Source organism: Anas platyrhynchos, chromosome 4 (genome assembly GCF_047663525.1).
Source record: "Anas platyrhynchos isolate ZD024472 breed Pekin duck chromosome 4, IASCAAS_PekinDuck_T2T, whole genome shotgun sequence".
Taxonomy (NCBI): Eukaryota; Metazoa; Chordata; class Aves; order Anseriformes; family Anatidae; genus Anas; species Anas platyrhynchos.
Genome location: NC_092590.1, coordinates 53,123,929 through 53,145,251, shown reverse-complemented (window position 1 = coordinate 53,145,251; position 21,323 = coordinate 53,123,929). Strand labels below are relative to the sequence as shown.

Here is a 21,323-nt window from a genome sequence, read left to right as displayed (position 1 = left end):
CTAGTGTAACCAATTACTGATATGCTAGTCATTTATTGAGTATTGCTAGCTACTCTCATTGCTCAGTGTACAACCACTTACCATCCTTATACATTTACACTACAGCCTCTTATCTTACTTGTTATTGTGGATGACATGAAGACAAAATTATTATATTCCTAGCTCATAGGATGTTCAACCTCTACGATATCAAAGGCATAACACATATAGTTACAACATCCCTCTAAGCTAAAAGGACAGTTTTATTCCCATTTCACAAATGGGAAGCTGAAGCATGGGAAAAAAAAATGCTTCCAATTTGTAGAGGCCCATGATACTTAATTTTTCAGTATATTTAGCATACATTTATTTCATATAATCAGAACACTGTTCCCAGTGGCTTTCACTACAGTAACTTGCCCAGAAGCCCATAGGAACCTATGGAGCTAGAGACTTGTGGATAGTGTTCAGTTTTTCCAGAAAGCGCTCAGCTACCTTCAAGAAAACACAATCCTTCTTTATCTATTTTGTCACCACAGCCATTACAGATGTTCCCACAAGCAAGGATACATATTGCACAACAGCCTCCTTTACTTCATTAACCCTCAAAACATGCCCTAACAGATGCAGAGAAATTCACTAGAAAAATGACTTGATCTAATTATTAAAGGATAGATTTCTGTGCATATTCAGAAAGTGCAGGGAGATATAAGCCAGGCTATACAGATATTAACTGTAGCATTAACTAACATTCAAAGATATACTGTAAAACCTCAATGATTTTTTAAACTCATATATATAACCTCACTTTTTTTAAAAGAAATGAAAAATAGTTCTTATCATTTAGTTCTTATCATATCATTTCTTCCTGCCTGTTGTCACCCAAAAGTCATTAACAAAATTGAAACCTACTGATGGACAGTACAAGCTTCTGCCACATAGGCTCACAGGATTATGAATATCAGCAGTAAAGTCTCAAATGCCAGCAAGATCTTGAACTCTAGCAACGGGGCCAATAGGAAAAAAGAGTCAGTCTTGCTGCTGCCAGGTCTAATCTCACCTACATTGCATCTAGAGAACAGAGCAGCAGCTCTGGGAAGAAGGAAAAGCCATGTAGTTAGATAGGCTTCCAGGGACTTTTATTCCCAAAAGTCTAAGAAGCCTCTAGTGGATGTATACAAACCCAACCTTTTGAAAAATTTAAATCTTGATCAGCTCTGGACTCATTTTTACAGCAAGGAAAAGGAATAAATGTTTAAAATTTGGCTGTTTATTGAGTGCCTGCTCCAAATACCAAACCTATTATTACTAAAGCAAAGAGAAAGTCAGCAGAACATTTTAAAAGGGTCTATTATTTTTCTCCTGCATTCTTTCCCTTGAAACAGCTCATAATTTTTAATGTAATATAAAACAGCCTCAAATCAATACAAGTCTTATCAAAAATAAAGTAAATAAAAATAATAATTAAAAAAAAAAATCAGCAAATCAGCCAAAGAAGTTAAAGCATGACAAAACTATACCCTCCTGACAATCAGGCCTTATCACAGTAATGTGAACTAACATAACAACAGAACCAGAAACAACAATTTCATCCCAGAGCTTATGCTATAGAATTAAATAATATGTTATTAAATAGGAACTCTTGAACATGGTATAAAAGTTGAGAATGGAAACATACATTGCTTTCCTTTTTCTTGGTATGGTGAGAAGCATACCCTTTCCATTGTGTCATTTTCAGTTTGGTTGTGAAATTGAGAACACTTGAGGAATTCTGGCCAAGAAGCGTTTACCATCCCCAGGACAGGTTCACACCCTTCTTTTGCTGCCTCGCAAAATGTCCTGCACGGCAAGAGGCTTTGACTGGAGAAAAGAGACAGAGAACGAAGATAAAAAGGATTATCACTCTTGCAGATAGCAAAAAATTTTTATATTTTTTTTTAAGAAAAAAAAAAGTAGCAATTAATTCTTTTGAAAAATTTGACTTTCTACAGAGCTGCACCAAAAGGGTACATAAAAACTATTCACTGAAAGTAACATCAGCTCTGGCTTTCAGGCTACGTTTAAGCCCCTGTCAAGCTCAGAACTGTTTCTAAGTCCAAATCTGCACAAGCTGATTTTAAACAATAGTTTAAGCAACGTAATAGTGCACTGACACAAGAGAAGAGAGATTGCTTCCTCATCCTCTCCTTCTTTCCCCAAATTGTGCAGATGTACCCACTCAGACTTTTGTCACTTTCATGAGCTGATAAAAAATCTCTAACTCGGAAAAAAACATATGTTTTTGATTGGGTAAGCTTTCTAACAACTTTGGTGTAGTGAATCTGCTCATGAAGAGAACCAACAACTGTTTTACAAGTCAGCAAAAATTGCTAGGAGTCTATTAATATGTTAACTGTATGTCTGGACAAAGACAAAAACAGTAAAGTTACCAGATTACAGCTGATACAATGCTAGCCAAGTTAGTCAAGATTTGAGCAGACAAGAAATTTCAAAGCAGCCTCGGCCAAGTTAGATGATATGTGGCAGACATAATTTACAATAAACTACTGCAGCATAATGCACACAGGAAGGAATATCTGAATCTCAACACACACAGTTCTCTGCTTTACTGCCAGCTACCACCTGAAAACCATTCTTGTGGACAAGTAAAGCTCTTGCACAACCAGTGTTAATCTTAGCTATAAAGAACTGCTCAATGCCTTTCTCAGCAGCAGTCAGCTCTATCTGTGTGAGCACATTATTACTGCTGTCAAACAGACTAACCTAAGCTGTTGCTGGAGCACAGTGGAGGCAAGCCTCTCAGTAAGCAGGTGCAATTGCATCTGAAAGACCCATAACACAGCCCAAACTGCCTGCCCATGCAAATACTTAATCTATATGACTGTTACATATAGAACAACATGTAAGACAAATACCCACTGGCTGGAAAGTGGAAGCACTAACATGACTAGATGGTGGCACCCAATAAATAAACCTGCTCACACTGTATAAATAACTAAACTCCAACTTGACAGTATCGCATAACCTCTAGAGAAAAAAAATTGTATTATAGACATCAACGAATTAGGAAGAAAAGAGGCATAGACATATAGCAGGAAAAACAAGACCTCTGAGTGGACTTTGTCAGAAGACTATGTCAGCCTGAGGTAACTGAAATAAGGCATGTAAATGTCATAAAAGGTCTCTCAATAATACCTAATGCCTTATCACTACATTTTCTCAATGTGTGGATATCTCCCTAGGATTCACTTTAGTGCTCTTTGCATTTCTTAAAATATTCTAAAACAAAATTACCAGTGAAAGACAGGGAAGCTAATATATGTTTATAATTTATGAATTAATAGTCAAGAGCAGAAATTGCATAAAAATCGTAAGAAAAAATAATTAATCTCAGTCACGTTTAAAACAGCTCAAATTTTCTCAGGCATTATTAGAGTTGGAACACATATTCCTGAGAATATAATGAAAAATGTACCTCTGGCTCTGAAATGAAAGTTAAAAAAAAAAAAAAAAAAAATGAAAACATTATTAGCTGTTGCTGGCTTTATTTTATTAAAAAACTATTATATAAATTGTGATTTTTTATTTAACTTGAAATCAATGTTTTGTCATTCAGAAAACATGAATAATGACTTCCTAACATATCTGTTTAAAATGTGATTTGCATATTGTTTTTATTCATTTTCTTATCCAATTTAGAAATATGGCTGCAAGAGCCTACTGTCTTCACTGTCTGATTTTAGGGTCATCTGCTGATAGTATCAACAGCCCTGTAAATAAAAGATAATTAGACTGTTACTTGTACCTAAACAATTACATTTTTCCATCATAATCATGAGCTGCCACAACTGTTACCACAGCTGATTTTCTTATCACAACAAATTCTGGAGAGATTCCATACAGAAAGTGATGTAATTAGAGTGAATTTCATCTAAAGAAATATTACATTGCCCATGAAGGTTATTTGTCACCAGATTTTGAAAGGAAAAAACACTGCTTCAAGTGGAAAATGTCAACTCTCGATGGAAGTAGCAACATTTACAGAGACGTAGAATACGTTTAATTAAATATGCCTCCCTTACAAAACAAGCTGATGCATTCAGAAATGCTTTACTCAAACAAGTCCATGGAACCCAAGGATGCTGAGAGAACTGGCCAGTGCTCTTGCAAGGCCAGCCTTTGGAAGGTCATGGAAATCAAGGGAGGTTGCTCATGACTGGAAAACAGCAAGTGTTGCACCGATCTTCAAAAAAAGGCCAAAAATATCAAGCTGGGTATCTTCAAGATGGTCAGCCTTAATTTAGTCCCTACAAAAATCATGGAGCAAGTCCTCCTTGAACACACTTCTGGTCACAGCAAGATGATGACAACTTGGAAATGTCAACATAAATTTGTCATGGGTAAACCAGGGCTGACCAACCTGATTTTTATGATAAAATAACTAGATGTGTAATACTGGGATTGTCCTGTACAACATATTTATTAAGGGCCTAGAACTGATGACCAAGTGCATTCTTGTAAAGTTTGCAGATGACACTAAAATGAGGAAAGTAATCAATATGCTTGATGGCAGAGCTGCCATTCAGAGGTACCTGGAAAGGCTGGAGGAATGGGCCAGCCAGAGCATCATGAAATTCAACCAGGATGAGTGCAAATTCCTCCTGCATTTTGGAAGAAAGAATTCACTATAATGATACAGGTTAGATACTGACTTGCTGGGGAGAAGCTCTGCTGGGGCCTTGGTAGAAAGCAAGCTGGGCATAAAGCCAGCAGTGCAGCCTTGCAACAGAGGGCCAACAGGGCTCCAGTAGGTTGAGCAACCTCAAGGCCTGAGGACCTGTGGGGAGGCTGTTGAATCAAGTTCACAGTGGTGAATGATAGGGGCATGAGAGGCAGGTGGCTTCAGCTGAAAAAAGAGATCCTCTTTCAGGAATTAAATTGTCTAGCCAATAATTCAGTATTCCTTTTTTTTTTTTTTTTTTTTTTTGACATTTCAGAAATAAAAACAAACACACATACACATGCATGCATACAGGCACTCAAATTATCATTTTTGCTTTCTTTAAGTAGATTATAGTAAGTTTAGTCATTAATGAAAGCTGCCATATTTGAAATAGTTTATCGCAAAAATAAAAATGCACGAGAATGAATCCTCACCATATTCTTTATTGTGAGGATAAACAGTTGCCTCAGAGTTTGAGAAGGAACAAAAGGCTGTTTCCAGAAATAAATCAGTCTGTCACAGACTTGCATCTTGGGAATCATTTTCAAACTGCATTTCATTCTGTGTCTTCACATCCAGGCCACATTTAGATCCCACATGCCTCATCATCAATCATAAATCATAATCATACAATCATACAATCATACAATCATAAAACATTTTGGGTTAGAAGGGACCTTAAATATAATCTAATTTCAACCCATTAGATCAGGTTTTCCAGGGCCCCATCCAGACTGACCTTGAAAAATTCCAGGGATGGGGCATCCACAGCTTCCCTGGACAACCTGTTCTAGTGCCTCACCACACCCATGGGAAAGAATTTCTTCCTTATATCTAATTCAAATCTACCCTCTTTCAGTTTAAAGTCATTACCCTTTGTCCCATTACTACAATCCCTGATAAAGAGTCCTGTTTTCTCCTGAACACATACACTAATGAAATTTTCAACACAACTTGTTGCAGTTTATATCTAAATTACTGAAAAACCTTTTGGGCTTTTGTAAGTACAGTTTGCTTCATTTATACATGTACCCATTCATAATGAAAAAGATCTTTCTCCAAGTATACCACTTAAATTGTCTTTCTCTTTGTATCTGAATCATGGTTCTACCTCCTCATCCCAAAAACATTGCTAGAACTCCACATTCAGACATGAATAAGTGGCTTGAATTGAATAAGTCTTCAGTACCCAAGTTTCCTTACTCTAGTGTTTTATTTTACAGTAATAGAAAAAACACAGTACCATTAGCAACTGTGTGATAAGATGGCAGTAAACCCTGCAGACAGGGAATAAAAAGCTGCCAGAGGTGCCTGACTACCCATGCTAATGTGGAGAAATCAGTGAAAAGCAAAATACTCACTTGTATTCTGACATCAGTGTGGTTGCTTTCATCTGCTTAGTATCTAACAGAAGGAATGTTCTGCCATTGTTGTTGCTGAGTTTATTACATACAGTAGCTGGAACCACTGATTCAAAATAGATATTCCCCAAATAACTTTAGATAAGTTTACACAATACTAGATGCTCTTTATGTACTCTTTATAATTGAAATGATCAGATACAAGACAACAGCCTTTATCTCTACAACTGCTGTTTCTTTGCAGCTCCCTTGCTGGCAGCTTACTTGTTGCCTGGAAAGATGCACATATATTCTAAAATAGAATAAATTTCTAAATTTTAGAATAAATTTCTAAAATTTCAGCACCAGATTATGGTGTGTTGAAAGACAGAATTCAACACTAGAAAGCACATAAGTGGTTGTGTACAAACCCAAGGACAAATGGTCCCTCTTACTGACAGGAAGAGCTGCTGCTTATTAGTTCTGCACCTTTAACTGTCAAATTAAAGGTTTACTATCTGACCTGAAATGTTTCTTCAGATAAAGACATTCCAAAATACTCTTCTTTTTTACACAGAATCTATTTTGTTAAGGAGAGAAAGTGCACAGCAAGAGCACCACAGTAGCCATCACTGCCTCTTGACTGGGGCTTGAGAAACTCCCTAAATGAAGGGCATTTGACAAGGCAAGTGACTGGAAACAGTCATTTAGGGCTTTGGACTTTGTTAGCTTTTCATTTTTAATTAATTCACTTCTTCAAGAAGCTTTATTAACTGAGTTACATTTGGGCAAAGGTATTCACTGGTTTAACTGAAGCTCCTAAACATAGAAAGCACCAGAAAAAATAAAAATAATAATAATTTAAAAAATTACTTCCTATGGAGGGTGATTAAGCTCCAAAAATATCTCTAAAAACCTGTAAAATGCCACATAGCTAAAATGGAGTATTGATTTACCTATTTTCTGATGTTAGCCATTTAATTTATTCAGACTGATGCTGAGTTAACTTCTCATTTACTTTCTAAGAAAACACACGATACACTATAAAATTATATTACACTGAAGAGTAACATAAGCAGTGATTCTGTCTCATTAGCTTTAAATTACTCCCACTGGTCCAATGGAGCATACATGATGACCTCACATTGTAATTGAAAGCAGTATGTTTTGTTGACTTGTTTTTTCAAGGAAATGATAGCGGGGTCATTAATTGAATTTAACAAGCCTGTGACTGAGAACTACTTGAGCTAACCACGGCTAAACAAATTTATGCTGTTGTTATGATTTGTACAAGTGTGACTGTCATTTTAAAAATAAAAATAAACAGCTCTTGAGGACTTTCCGATGAAGTTTTATACACATGTGAACTATTCAGTTTGATCTCTGTATTCCTTAACCCGTATCTAAATCATTAACTTCCTAAGCACCCCCTGTAGCTATTGCCTGATATACAGCCATCAGGTAAGAGTAGTACAAGTATGTTAATTTCTGCAAATGTAACTATAGCAAAGTTCAATATACATGTATGGTTCATTGTTTCCAAAGGTGTTTCAACATACTGATTAGCCATTGAAATTTTACAAATAGACTAAAAATATTAAAATATAACTCTGTACAGTTATATTTACCCATATAAACAGCAGTTTAAAAGTTTCTAAATACGTTAGAGATGAGTAATCTGTTCAGTAGGTTCATCTGCATATTAAATAATTTTCATTTATATGAAAGAAAAACAAACAAACAAACAAACAAAAAAAAACACACCACAAATGTAAATTCACCTCACTTGCTTAGTTTAGGTAATCCTCCACCTGAACATTTATAGTGTATATGTTTGGATATATACACAGAACAGCAATAATTTCAAAATTAATAGGATTCTAAAAGACAATCGCATACTGATTTTAAAAAGCTAAGGAGAATTTATAGAAGCTTTGACAAACCAGAAAATATTGGATTACCCAGCAATTACTGCAATATTTGGCCCAGTTTCAATATTCAGTCATGTGTGCTCTATAAATTAAAAATTTCTGGATAATGATCAAGTTTAGTATGGACATGTTGCTTAATCTACTGAAGGATGAAAAGATGATTAAAAATCTCCATCTTGATTAGTCTTTATTTACTGCTACTCAGAGACCAATTATTTTAAAAATAAACAGGCAGGTCTATGGCTCTCTTACCATAATTTATCTGGTGCCAGCAGCAGGCATGGAAAGAGGCAATGTATTAAGGTGCAGTCCTGCTCTTCAGGATATTTATTGAACAAACTCTTGCTGAAGGTGCAGTTTGATGAAAGAACAGATATGTGACATTTTTAACTCTATGGGTATTTCCCCACTCTTAGAAGTTCATACCTCAAAAAAAGGGCAATGCTGAGTTGGAGAAAAACAAGTACAGAAAGAGGATAAAACTGATTCTTTCAGCACCACTGCCAAATTATAGCAATTTGCAATCTAATATGTGGTCCAGAACATTGTCACCAGAGAGGTTGTGGAACCTCTGGAAATGGCCCTGAGCAATCTGATCTATCTTTAAAGTTGGGCCTGATCTAAATAGAGGTTGCAGAAGAGCTCCAGAGGGGCCATCCCACCTGCATGATCCTGTGACTAACTTGCCTGTGCTGCTCAGCCTGCAGGTAGAGTGGTGCTTTACCACTGCAGGCTCCAGCAGAGGAACAATTACTTCTCACGGGAGAGGCAAAAGTACAAAAAATTTAGTATGTCTTTCTAGCTGAACTCTCATTACATTTTTTTTTTTACTGCTGATAGTTAAAAAGGTATTTGTTAATAAGATGAGCATTAAAAGAGATTAAGCATGAGCTGAAAAGCATATGAATTCTCAGAGGATCCTTTAAACACTGTTCAATCCAAAACCTTTTTGTTTATTAACTTCTGCACAAATGGTGTACTCATACCTACTAGAGGGGTTATGGTAGAGATAAAATGTTCCCTCAACTACATTTTTGTGGTTTTGAGTCCACATGCAAAAGTCTCATAGGGAACTACCAGTCTTAATTCTCCCACGATGTTTGTGAAAATACAAAGTTTTACTGTAAGCTCATGTGTTACAGCTACTCCAATTTATTAAACAAAATAGATCCTCTTTTTGTAAAAACAAAGTCTGTTTTTCTATAATAAATTGTCAAATAAATATTAACAAAAGGCCATGTTCACTTTATGATTTGTTGTAAATAATAATTTCAATTACTTGAATGACCACTATTTATTTATCTGTAATAACATATTGTATGCATTGGAGAAAGGAAGACCTGTGATCCCTAGTCAACAAACCAGCTTAGAGACCAGACACTACAGCTTATATTAGACAATACATACAGAAAATCATTAGGCCAACCAGGCTGTGGCAATCAATCAGTAAAATATGCATTCATAAAATAACCAGTCCTCCTGATTTCCTCTTCTGCCTCCTTCCCTTAACTCCCCTGGGCAGTGTTGTGAAATATGTTTTCAAAGGGACATTCCCATGCCCAGACTGTTCTGAAAAATATTTCTCAGCTTGATAAACTTTTAACTCTGTTCCATCCTTAACTCCTCCCAACACACTTTGACAGAAGATTATTTTGTGATTTGGGTAAGTTTTCATGGTCAGTACATTAGATCTGTGGAGAGAGTGAAACACTGCAGACAGATTTGATGGTGCCTGCTGTGGTAAAAGTTAGCCTCACACCCACTGAACCACCAACATCATTTTGGTCAATGCAGGATGCCATTGTCTATCTCTAGATTAATTTTCAATTTTTAATTTTTAAATTAATTTCTTAAGTAATCACTTTCTGTACATCAAGTTGTCCTCCACAAACTATACATATCAGTAGTTGTGTACAGCCACTGTGTATGGGTAGGAAAATGATGGTTCTCTGAATGGGTGAAAACATTCTCTCCAGCTTTTAGTTTCTGACCAGCTTTCCCTATACATTCCCTGATCTGTCCTTCCCCTACACTGCATCTGCCATCTACTGGCACATTACTGTAAAAGAGTTTGAGATGAGAGACTATTTCAGACCCTTTTATGCAAGAGCCTGCAACCTGGCTCCACTGCCACCCCCAGCTGCCAGGAGGGTCGATGCCATGGAGAGTCTTTCATGAAGCCCTCCAACACTGGCTGAGCCATGCCCCAATGGAAAACCTTTCAGAGTTCACTATCACTCTCTTGTCAACACAGAACATGTGAGCTACAATTTTTCAGACTTGTAAGCCCAAATTTGGGGGTTAATTTCTATCCATAGGTCTTTATAAAAACAATAAATGGCAGATGTTACCCCAAAGTAAATAAATTTTCCATTCTACGTCCCTTATCTTAGCCTGCAAGAGCCATGATACAGAGCTTACCACTTATGAGAGCAACCTCCCTGCCAAATTTCAAGTTCCACTACTCAAACACTTGAAGATACTGGACAATCCTGGTGATCATAGAAATGCTTTAATAAGCAAATCACCTTTTTTTCCTGTTTGTGCCCAGGACAGATATTAGGCATTAAAAATTGTAACTGGTGCATTTTTTTTATTTTTTTTTTAATTATACATATCTCGGGTAATGGTCTTCTATGAATACGTGTCAATGAACTTTAAATATAGGCATTTTGATCAATCCCACACCATTACCTGTACTTTCCCTTGCACCCTCTACAAGGACGAACTTCATGTTTCTCACCTCTATGCTGTCTCAGCCTTGGACGAAGTAACAATGTGTCCTAAGATGAGTACCACATGTTGACTTCAAGGTCTGAGTTCTGAGGGACGATGCCAATTGTAGTCTTCTCATTAGCACATTTTTTTTTTCTGCCTTATATGAAACAATTACACAATACTAATGAAATAACTCATAAAGGGCAGAATTATGAGTAATACAAGCTGCACTGAGAAGAAAGCTGTTATAAATATGCAACACTGATTTAAACTACATTATAACAGTTGTGACATTATATTTCTTTATTTTAAAGTTTCTTCATGTGTTTCTTGGCAATATGGTCAATGTCAATCTTTCAGACATGTGTGAGTATTCCTTTCTTTGAAGTCATATGTAAACCAGCTGGTCCTCAACTCAATGTCTCATTTGTATCTCATGAAGAACATGTTCTGGTTGTGTGACAGTAAAAATAACATTTTCTTTCTTGATCAATTAGTTTTAATCAGAGCAGGAGTTGGGGCTTGAGGGTGTGTTTTCTTGTAATTCATGTTGTAATTCATTTCCCTGTGCAATGTCACTTTCTGAATCTGCATGTTGTAGATTTTATTTTTTCATATACATCCATTTATTACTTTTTAAATTTTCTGTTTGAACTAAAAGTTGATTTATTGTCCTTTTATTTAGAAAAATAATTCAGGTAAGTTCAGCACAGTTAGTGCAACATGGTTTCAACCACGACTCTTTCAACCACGACTTTGTATTTGACATCTGTTATTGTACATAAATATTTCCTAAAGTACACAGATACTGTTTAGTGCTTTTTGACAGATATTTTAAACAGTGTTGCTACTTTGAATCTCTCCCCTGTGCATTATACCTGCCAGCCATTTCACTTTCTTCTTGCAGTAAGTCAATTCTATTTCACCTAGAATTAGTGCATAGTCAGTTTGAGGATAGACTGGCCATGAAACTGGTTTGTACATGGTACAGGCAACACATTATTAAATGTTTCTCTTAATGCATGGCATATTGACCATCTGCCATTAGCAACTCTATCCTCAACAGTTTACTTCTGAAAGAATGAGACCATGCCATTACATTTATTATAACAATTGGTGAAATTACAGCTACCAGAAGGCATATTGACTGCTACAAAGGGCCTAAGGAGAGAAAAAAAAAATAAATGTATGCAGTTGTTATATTTGTCTGAGCTTTCTCAGGTAACACACCCTGTGTGTCCTTCAAATTTTGTGCTAAACAGTACAAGTTACATTAATTTACTTTGTAGAATGCTTTAAATCAGCAATGAAGGACACAAAATTGAATAACACTGGCAGAGCACATTATCTGTGTGGGCAAGCATTCACAACTTTATCGCACTCTTTCTAATTTTTGTTTTCATTACTTGTTCATTAGCTGAATCTCCAAGGTTGTGTGCTCACAATTGTGCTTACATGAACCACAACTAGATTTTAAAACTGAGGGCTGGATTATTACTTGGTTATCTGTTTACAGAAAGATTTTAAGACAGTGTGTTTTCTTGTACTTAATCAGCCCATCAGGTTCCTGAGGGCTTAAAAACAAGATATGGCAACATTTAAAACAAAACACATGTGATTTCAAACATTCTGCTTAGAAAGCACTTCATCCACTGAAAACCACTTCTGATTTACTCATGATATGAAAGTTGAAGTCTTCTGTTTCAAGGCTGATGAACAGAGTAGATGGATCTATTTGACAGAAAACCATTGCCAAAAATCTAGCTGGAATAATCTCTTTGAGTCATGTTAACTGTTTGCTCTAAAGAGCCACCATCAAAAAGAAAGCATATAAAAAGGATGAAGCCATTCCCATGGTGTATAAAGAGGCAGACTGCAAACTCAGGAAATGTCTGGTAGCTACTTTATAAACATCTGAAAACAGCCTCCACCAACATGCTTGGATCATGGCATGAAAAATGGTGATAGAGCCAGGAGAAAGAAGTAAAAAGACAAATCTGTGGGGAGTAGAAGGAAATCATCCCACCTTTTCCCTCAGAGCACTGTTACTTTATTGTCACCAATTCTGTAGCTGAACACTTTAAACTGGGTAGCAGCAATTCAAATTAAACCAGTGCGAATTTGACAGGGATTCTAACAAGGGATTCTAAATGATTCTAAATAAACCAGAAGGGTTTGTCAATACAGTTACTTCAAAAGTGACTCTGAAACTGCGTCTTCAGAAGTAATGAAATTTAAATATTTCTTACAAGCTGTAGAATTGCAAAATTTTGCAACTATAATTTCACATCTCTGCACAAATACATTACAAAAAGCTAGTGTAGCAGCTGTGTCACAGGTTACCTATCAGACTGCTTACCCAGAGCTCCTAACAGCTGCTATTTTGTCTTGACATATTTATGTGATTTTCTTACCAAAATTGGGCAGATTAAAGCAAGACTGAAACATGCCAGTGTAGGATTACCTATCAAAACATAAAAATATTCATACACAGTTCATAAAAAATGAACACATTATGGACTTTGAAAAGTAGAAATTGACTTAGATGTATGCTGATAGTTTCCTACTCAAAGCCTTAAAAGAAAAATTCTCATCTACACGAACAAGTTCTATGTGAATGTGTTAACATTTGCTAATAAATACTCTAAAAGTATCAATCAACTCTAAGAAATAATTTTATATAATGTCTTGTTGTTTTTAAGATTCTAATTGTGCACTACAATAAAAGAAAAACAAATAAAAATCAATTTCACTGTAAACAGGAGAAACAAAGAGCATTAATAAGCTTAGAGTGCAGTTCACAAAGGCAAGAGAAGCAAAATAGCCCTGTCACTGATCATATTCATGTGTTACACAAAACATGATAGAGATCCCTTGCTGTGTGAATTTTGATTCTTTTCCGTATTCTAAGAGGACTTGAAAGAAATTTTCTTCATTTCAAATTTGTTTTAAATTGTTGTCAGCTTTTAATAAAAGACACCATGCATTTCTGGATTTGTTTTCCGGACCTAATATTACATCCTAGTTTATGTCCATATTGAAAATGAAACATTCAACTTTGTCCCTTTTTACAAATTACAGAAAATCAATGAAGACAATGAACACACAAACACACACACACACACACACACACACACAAAATCCACTGAGCTATTTCCCACCATCCTTGCCTCTTCAAAGGCTATTTTTTCTATTAACCTAATTATTAACCTAATTTTCACTGTTAATTTCCCCACAACCCTAACATATCAGGCAGCCTCCTTTGGCTTTCAACGACTCTCTAGCTGACTACTCTTATTGTACCATGGAGGTTACTGCACACCAAAAAATTTGTACATACAGATACTGACATGACAAACTCCTTTTCAAGAAAGAGAGTCAGAAAATCAGAGAAAAACATCCTCTCTTCATTAAACAGCTTTCTACTTTAGAATGAAGCTGATCTCAGATGGACTCTTTCACCCCTAACTTAAGACCAACCATTTCATAACTTTGTTTTCAAAGATGTCTGACATGAAAAAAGCATAGTGTATAAACAGATGCAGAAATGAAAGTTGCACGAGAATTTTCCCTTGAGAGCATGCTACCCTATTTAATTTGCTTTGCTCAAATACTATTTTCTTGGCAAAGCTTAAATTAAGTTTGACCTCCACAGATTTAACACTCTAGGGATCTATCAATGGAAGGTATTTCCTCTGCTTTTTGGAAAACACGGAAAAATCCTCTACACAGAGGATTAGTGGAATTACTCCACTTTTTGTTTCTGCTTTAGAAGAATTTAGAAGAAATCCTAGTGTCTCCCAATGGTAAACTAAAACTCATTAGCTTAAATCTTTTATGATAACCAACAGATCTGAGAAGCAGGTTTTTCTTACAACAAATTAAGTGTTTGGTGGCAATAGGTTGCAGACCAATACTACCCAAAAGGACAAAGTTACTACCTTGAACATTTCAGAAGTCAATAGTTAAGCACAGCAATAAATTTAATATGTCAGTTTTCAGTATAGAGTCATGTCCTCTTTGAAATGCTGCTGGCCAGTGTTAAGAATGGTTTTGTACATCTGATTTTGAAGTCATGTTGGAAAGATCTCCTCCATTCACCTAAGGAGGAGGAAGTGTCATAATCCCTTAAATAAAGAGCTCTTTACTATACAAATTATGAGCAAATAAAAGTTTTTTCTTAATTCACTTCAGCTTCCCATGTATTTTCACACACAGATTTTAGTTGGCCTTTCAAACTTCAACCTGGGAAGTAGCATTTTAAAGGTACTGTAAGTACATTTTTTACGTTTTACTGTAAGTAGCATTTTAAAGGTACAATATGTTGTCTTAGAACAATAGGGCTAACAATGTACATCCAGTTACTAGAATGAAAAATAAGTTTTTATACAATTTTTTGACTGCCACACCTCATTTTTATTGTAGTAATCAGAAGAATAATTTTTAAGAGCAAAAGGATGGTGGAAGTATTCAGAAATTCCAGTACCTAGATACACTGGGTGTTACACAAACACTGAAGCTGCTCCCTGCCCAGAAACTTAATCTCCTTCAAGTGTTAATGAAAACAATGTTTACAAACACATGAAAGATAAATGTGAAACAGACATAAATTAAAACATCAGAGCAAAGCTGTGTAATGACAGCGCATTGGATGCCAAAGATCAGTGTTTGGAACTTCACTTCTTGTTGCTTCTTGTAACACATTGTTGTAATTATTGCTCCCATGGCTGAAGCTGCCAACAGATTCTCTCAACAATACCTAAGAATAAACATCTGAGCATCACAGAAGTTTCATTTGTTTTCTACTGTGTAGGCAGCATTTGTCACTTATGCTCTACATAAATTTGAAGCAACTGCACTACGAAACAAGGAAGTATCAATAGATAATATTATCAGAGATGTGCTGCCAGTTAGAATGAGACAGCAGGAATTCACTGGAGGAATTACAGATGTCAGTAACAACTGTACTGCCTATTAGTGTATGTTTTGTGATTCTGTGTTAAAAGCAACAATATTTCCAAAAAAGGCCTACAGCACAGGGATCTATCCCTATTCGCTATCCTCGGGGTCTTTCCACAGTGGCTCTTCTGCTTCTCCAGATTCCTTGAGTATGTTCCTAATACTTGCCAAATGCCCCTGTCCAGCAGGCCTGTCTTTTCCTTTTGTACTTCTGCTCAACACACACAATGTGATTGTACCTTATTATTCCAAGGGCCTTTCATACCAACAAAGGGTTTTCTCCAGAGTCACCCCAGAGTTACTGACAGAATTCCCAAATTTCATCAGCTTTTGACTCATCTCATTGAGATGAATTATCACTGGGGACTAGAAGGTGTTAAATAACGATTTTATGCAGTTATTATATCTGTTTCATTTGTTGCCTAGACTGAATTCACATTCTGAAAATGTAATGCACTTATTTTGTCATCTCATCTTTTGGATCGTACAGTAATAAATCCTAATGAACTTCAAAGTTTTTTTCTTTGTATATTCCCTGTTTATTCTGAGATGTTAAAGTCTGTACAGCTTGTCAAATACAAGTAGGAAACAAATTGAAAGGAAATAAATTGAAATAAAATAAAACATAGTCTGATTCCATAAATACTCTGTAAAGGCAAAACCTCTTGCTACAGGTTCATTTTTCACCAAGTATTGACATTAGGATGGCTCCACAAAACATTTAAATATTTATAAAAAGTGAACACAGAAAGAAATCATGAGACAGACACTACAGCCCTCAGGTTTTTTTATAAGCAGATCGTTCAAAAATGAATAAAATCCAATCACACTTAATTCAATCATGTTTTAAAAGCTAAGATCAGTGGGCAAAAATATAGGAAGTCACATCCCAAATAAAGATATGACACTTCTTTAAATTGTTATTCTTGGCTTTGAAAGATACTTCTTTGCCTGGAATAGTTGGGTTCTACAAAAAAAAAAAAAAAAAAAAAAAAAAAAACGGTAATCACTAAAATCAGTCAGTCAACTGCCTAGGGGAAAAAAAATGCGGAAGGTAAACTACAGCAACTCAGGTTTAGCAAACTCGATTTTACAAACCAGCACTCTGTCAGTCCACTCTTACAGATCTTCCTGTGATTGCCACTCAGCCTACATTTTCAGTGTCACCCATGACACACTCCAGACAGTTATGATTACTTAAAGTGAAGTCAGATTTTAATGTAATCCTGCATCATTTTCACTCTCACATTGGATTTTCTTCTCTATCAGCCTGAAGCACCCATAACAGTTCCCAGAAAAAAAAAAAAAAAAGGTTTTAAAATAAGAACCAAAGGAGACTTTGTGACCTCCAGAATACAGGGGTAGAAATACAGTCCCAGCTTTGACATTAAAAACAAATGGGAGAAGGTTGCTATTGTGGAAGACACATACACAAACACACACATACAAAGAAAAACCTCAACTCTTGAATTTCAAAATATTTTTGTTTCTACCCAAAACAAGACCAAAAATCTGAGTGTTCCAAACTGTAGTTTTAACCTTTTTTCTTTTTAAACTAGCAAAGCAGTTATCACAACATAAGCCCTACAATAAAGGTATCTTCAGCAAAGAAATGGAAAAAGAAAGCTAAAACTTTTAGCCTTTCTCTACTCCATTTATTTGTGTTATAAACTTTGTACCCTTGACACACACCCTTCACTTTCAAAAGGCTTGTGAAAGACAAATTCTAAACAGGGATGAATAAGTGACAGAGAAGTGGCTATTCCTGTTGTTTAACCTGTACATGTATCAATTTAGTACCTGAAGCCACTTTTCTGATTTTGTTTTATGACTTCTTGTTTGATGAATTCTTTCTCAGTTAGCTTAGGCTGTATGTTAACTGAAACAATTGTATTATTGGAATACTGGGGGTGGGAACTACAATTAATCATGCAATGAGTTACAGAGGGTTAATAGAAAATATTTCTCACATTTCTCACACAGGTGCCCATTAATTTGGATTAAACAGCTCAGCCAGAGTTCTGGTCAGTCTGATTGCACTCTTTCCCGTGCTGTCTTACCTCCACCCCAATCCTATCCAGATAATCACCTATTCACCTTTTTTTTTTTTCCTTGGTTAATCTTCTGTCGGTTTAGGGAGCTTAACTGACTGATCCAGGAATCATTCTGGTGTGATGGAAATGGCAGGCATATGTTGCCTGGACTGGAACTGTACTTATCAGTAGCAACTATACTACAAATCAGCTTACCTCTTCTCATAAAACTGCTTTTTCATAAGTATTCTATCCCTTCTAAACTGAACAGCTTTCAGCTTTTTCGTTCTTGTTATGCTAACTGAATTGCTTGTTCAAGTGCCATATTCTCTTCCACTGAATTTTACAGGTAATAAAATGAGGAGAAAGAACTTTCCCCTCACTCTTTCCCCCTTCAGAAACAACAGAAAGATTGTTTAAATATAATAATAATAATAATAATAATAATAATAATAATAATAATAATAATAATAATAATAATAATAATAATAATAATAATAATAATAATATGTTTGCTAAAATCAACATATACTGCACTGTTAAACTCATTGATGCTATTTCAAATCAAACTCAATGAAAAAAGTGCATGCACACGATAGTAATGCTGTGTAATTATGTAAATGCAGAAATCAACCTGGGAAGTTTAAAAAGCATGTCTTATCTCACTCTGAATACATCCTGCTAATCTCATACCATAACATGGGTTTAAAAGATAAACTTTTCTTAGGGAAAAGATCAAAAAGAATTGAAATGACTGACTGTTGCCTTAAAAATCTGCTTTACCTGCTTGCTGAATTATAATTTAAATGAGATCCACCACACTTTATGTCATTGTTTTAAATGTCCAATGCATTTAAATTGTTATAAAGCATTCCATTTTGGACCATTCAGATTGGAGAGATAAGGTACAAGAATTCTGGACCCCTTATTGAGAAAACAAACCTGACTATCCCAGTATCACAGTTTTATTCTGTACACTGGCAATACTTTTTAAAGAGAATTTTACTGCAGTTGGCTTATCCTGGTAGAAATATTGTGAATAGCTTTGACAGACAGCAGTTTTGTAATTAGAAGGACATAGGCTTAGTTGGGATCTGCCCTTGTCTGATTAGACAGAGAGTATTTTACCACAATTGGCTCTAGTCACTGACTGATTTTTGTTTCCAAATACCTGTCATCACCGTCACTGATGCATTCAGGAAGAGCAAGACTACAGCCAAACAGCATGATGTGTTGATAGCAGCTGAGACGACTGAGATAGCTGAAGAACTTCAGGAACTTTTCCATTTCAATATTTTTGACAATGGAAAGAACTGAAGTTAGAGTGGTGTAGTTATATGGCAGCATTTGGCACTGGCTGTTGGTGATATTTATGCAGGCACCTGTGAAATTAAAACAATATATTTAGAATAGAACTATCACCATTTAACAGTTGCTTCAAAGTATATATTGAATTGACTAGTCAGTACATATATAAGCAATGCCTCTACCTCATGGATAAGATGGCATTCCATAATGCTATCATAACACTGTCCAAAAATAATTATCTAAGAACAAAAGGAATCTGAAGAAGCTTGGTAGGTTAGCTCGGAAAAGCAACAAATCTCAGATATTTTTGTGATTATCTAACCCTTTACAAAACTGTACGAAAAATAACACAAAAACATTTTCTTTCTGACACTGGTTGGATAAATACACCATAAGGATAGCCTGAACATGGCCAAATTTGGTTGAAACTAAGCATGGAAATTTTGCAAAAAAAATAAGTTGTTGGATTCTAAAGCTGTTCTATTTTTAATATTTCCACAAAATTTCTTTTTGCTCTTCTGGTACCACACTATTTTGCAACTTTCCTGTCAAAAACATCAACTTGCTTACCTATTTTACCACTGTGATGCTTTTCCCTTCACAGTCTTTCCTCTTTACCCTACTAGTGTGGAATTATCTTGTTTTACTGGCTGAACACCTACGCTGTCCTAAACTGTCATTGTCCCATTCTCAATCTACCACATCAACCTTTCTCTGTTTGTGTCCTGTCATATGCAGTAGGCTACCTCAGCTATGCATGATCACCAGGCTAATTTACTACATGAAATCCTTTTGAGTGAGTTTTACATACCTACATCAGTTTAAGAATTTTCATCAAAAACAAACTAATAAACCTAATATTTATGACAGCTCCCTGATTTGATGAAGGCCTTTCTAGGCCATCTGGTCAGACTCTGGCATAATTTTTTCAAACTCAGAGAGTATTCACCCTGTACAATAAGCAGGGACCTCAGCCCATTCTCAAGACCAGACTCTGCCACTAATCCAATTGAAAAGCATTGTGTTCATGCTAAATGATCATCCCAACACTAGTTTTCTGAAGGAGGGAAACTCTTGAGAGCATTCAAGCTTTAGCACTCCTGTTCTCTTTATTTGAGCAAACTGGACATAGGCACCAACCAGGGTAGAATCTTTCCATCATCAGACAAATTGGGACTGGCTTCTTCCAAGAATTGTCTGGGACATCTATGCCTCACTTCCCAAGTTGATAAAATTTGGGGATGTAAGGCACACAGAATGAAGTTCTAACAGATCAGCAAGTCTGTCTCCCCTTCATCTTATAGTATAGACAAAGTCTTCATTGTCCAAATGAGCTTGAGGAAAATTCTGTTATCTGTGGACTAATCTCTAGTACACCCTCATGCAACAGTAGGGGAAGCAAAGCACAACAAAGAAAAAATGCTTTCAAGCTTTTTCAAATTGCAATGCTTTTGATGGGAAAAAAAAAAAAAAAGTTTCAAATTTTATCAAGACTTGGTAAAAAACAATTTCTATTTTTCAGATGTCGGGTGAATATACTCATGCAGTTTCTTCCTTTGTCTTCTACCTCTCCAGAAGTCTCAACAAAAACTGAGGAATTTGATTTTGCTCCACTGCAATAATGGCAAGTCTCTCCCCTTATTTTAATCTAGCTAAAATTATGTCCACAAATTCCCATTTTAAGATTTTCCCACCTTCAATACTGCCAACAACATTCCTTAGCACCAGTGTACACCCATTTTCTACCACAGTCTCTTCTCCCTCCCACAGTCCAGAGAGTAATTGATTTGTTCATCCAGGAATCACATTTTTCTATATAACTCATAGAATCACAGAATCACAGAGTTATTCATGTTGGAAAAAACCTCTAAGAACATCCAGTCCAACGTTTAACCTAGCACTGGCAAACCCACCATTAAACCATGTCACTAAGCTCTATATCTAGATGTTTTTTGAAAACCTCCAGCAATGGTGACTCAACTACTTCTCTGGGCAGCCTGTTCCACAACCCTTTCAATGAAGATTTTTTTTCTAATATCCAACCTAAACCTCCTCTGATGCAATTTAAGGCCATTTCCCCTTGTTTTATCACTTGGTGCTTGAGACCAAACCTTACCTCACTATAGCCTCCTTTAAAGTATCCCTTTTAAACTCAGGGCAAGATTCTCCATTGACAATTAACAGTAAAATATGGAAGATCAACAAAAAAAGTGATGAGTTTCCAAATTAAAAGAACTTTCAAAACTGCAGAGCGCAGTTTTCAAATGTGACTCTGTGAGTTGGTACCACATGACAATGACTTTCAGTGCTACTCCAGCTCTGAAGTTGTACA

At 35.8% G+C, this 21,323-nt stretch overlaps 1 protein-coding gene across 5 annotated transcripts in view; it reads right to left on the bottom strand.

Moving 5' to 3' along the window:
- CORIN (corin, serine peptidase) overlaps positions 1 to 21,323 on the bottom strand; it is a 130,336-nt gene that overhangs the window by 70,899 nt on the left and 38,114 nt on the right. For all 5 annotated transcript variants that reach the window (XM_072037646.1, XM_072037645.1, XM_072037644.1 and 2 more), the window contains 2 exons: positions 18,855 to 19,065; positions 1,658 to 1,839 (listed from right to left, as the gene is read on the bottom strand). In XM_072037646.1, coding sequence (XP_071893747.1) covers positions 1,658 to 1,839; positions 18,855 to 19,065 — 393 coding nt within the window. The remainder of the gene's footprint in view (positions 1 to 1,657; positions 1,840 to 18,854; positions 19,066 to 21,323) is intronic.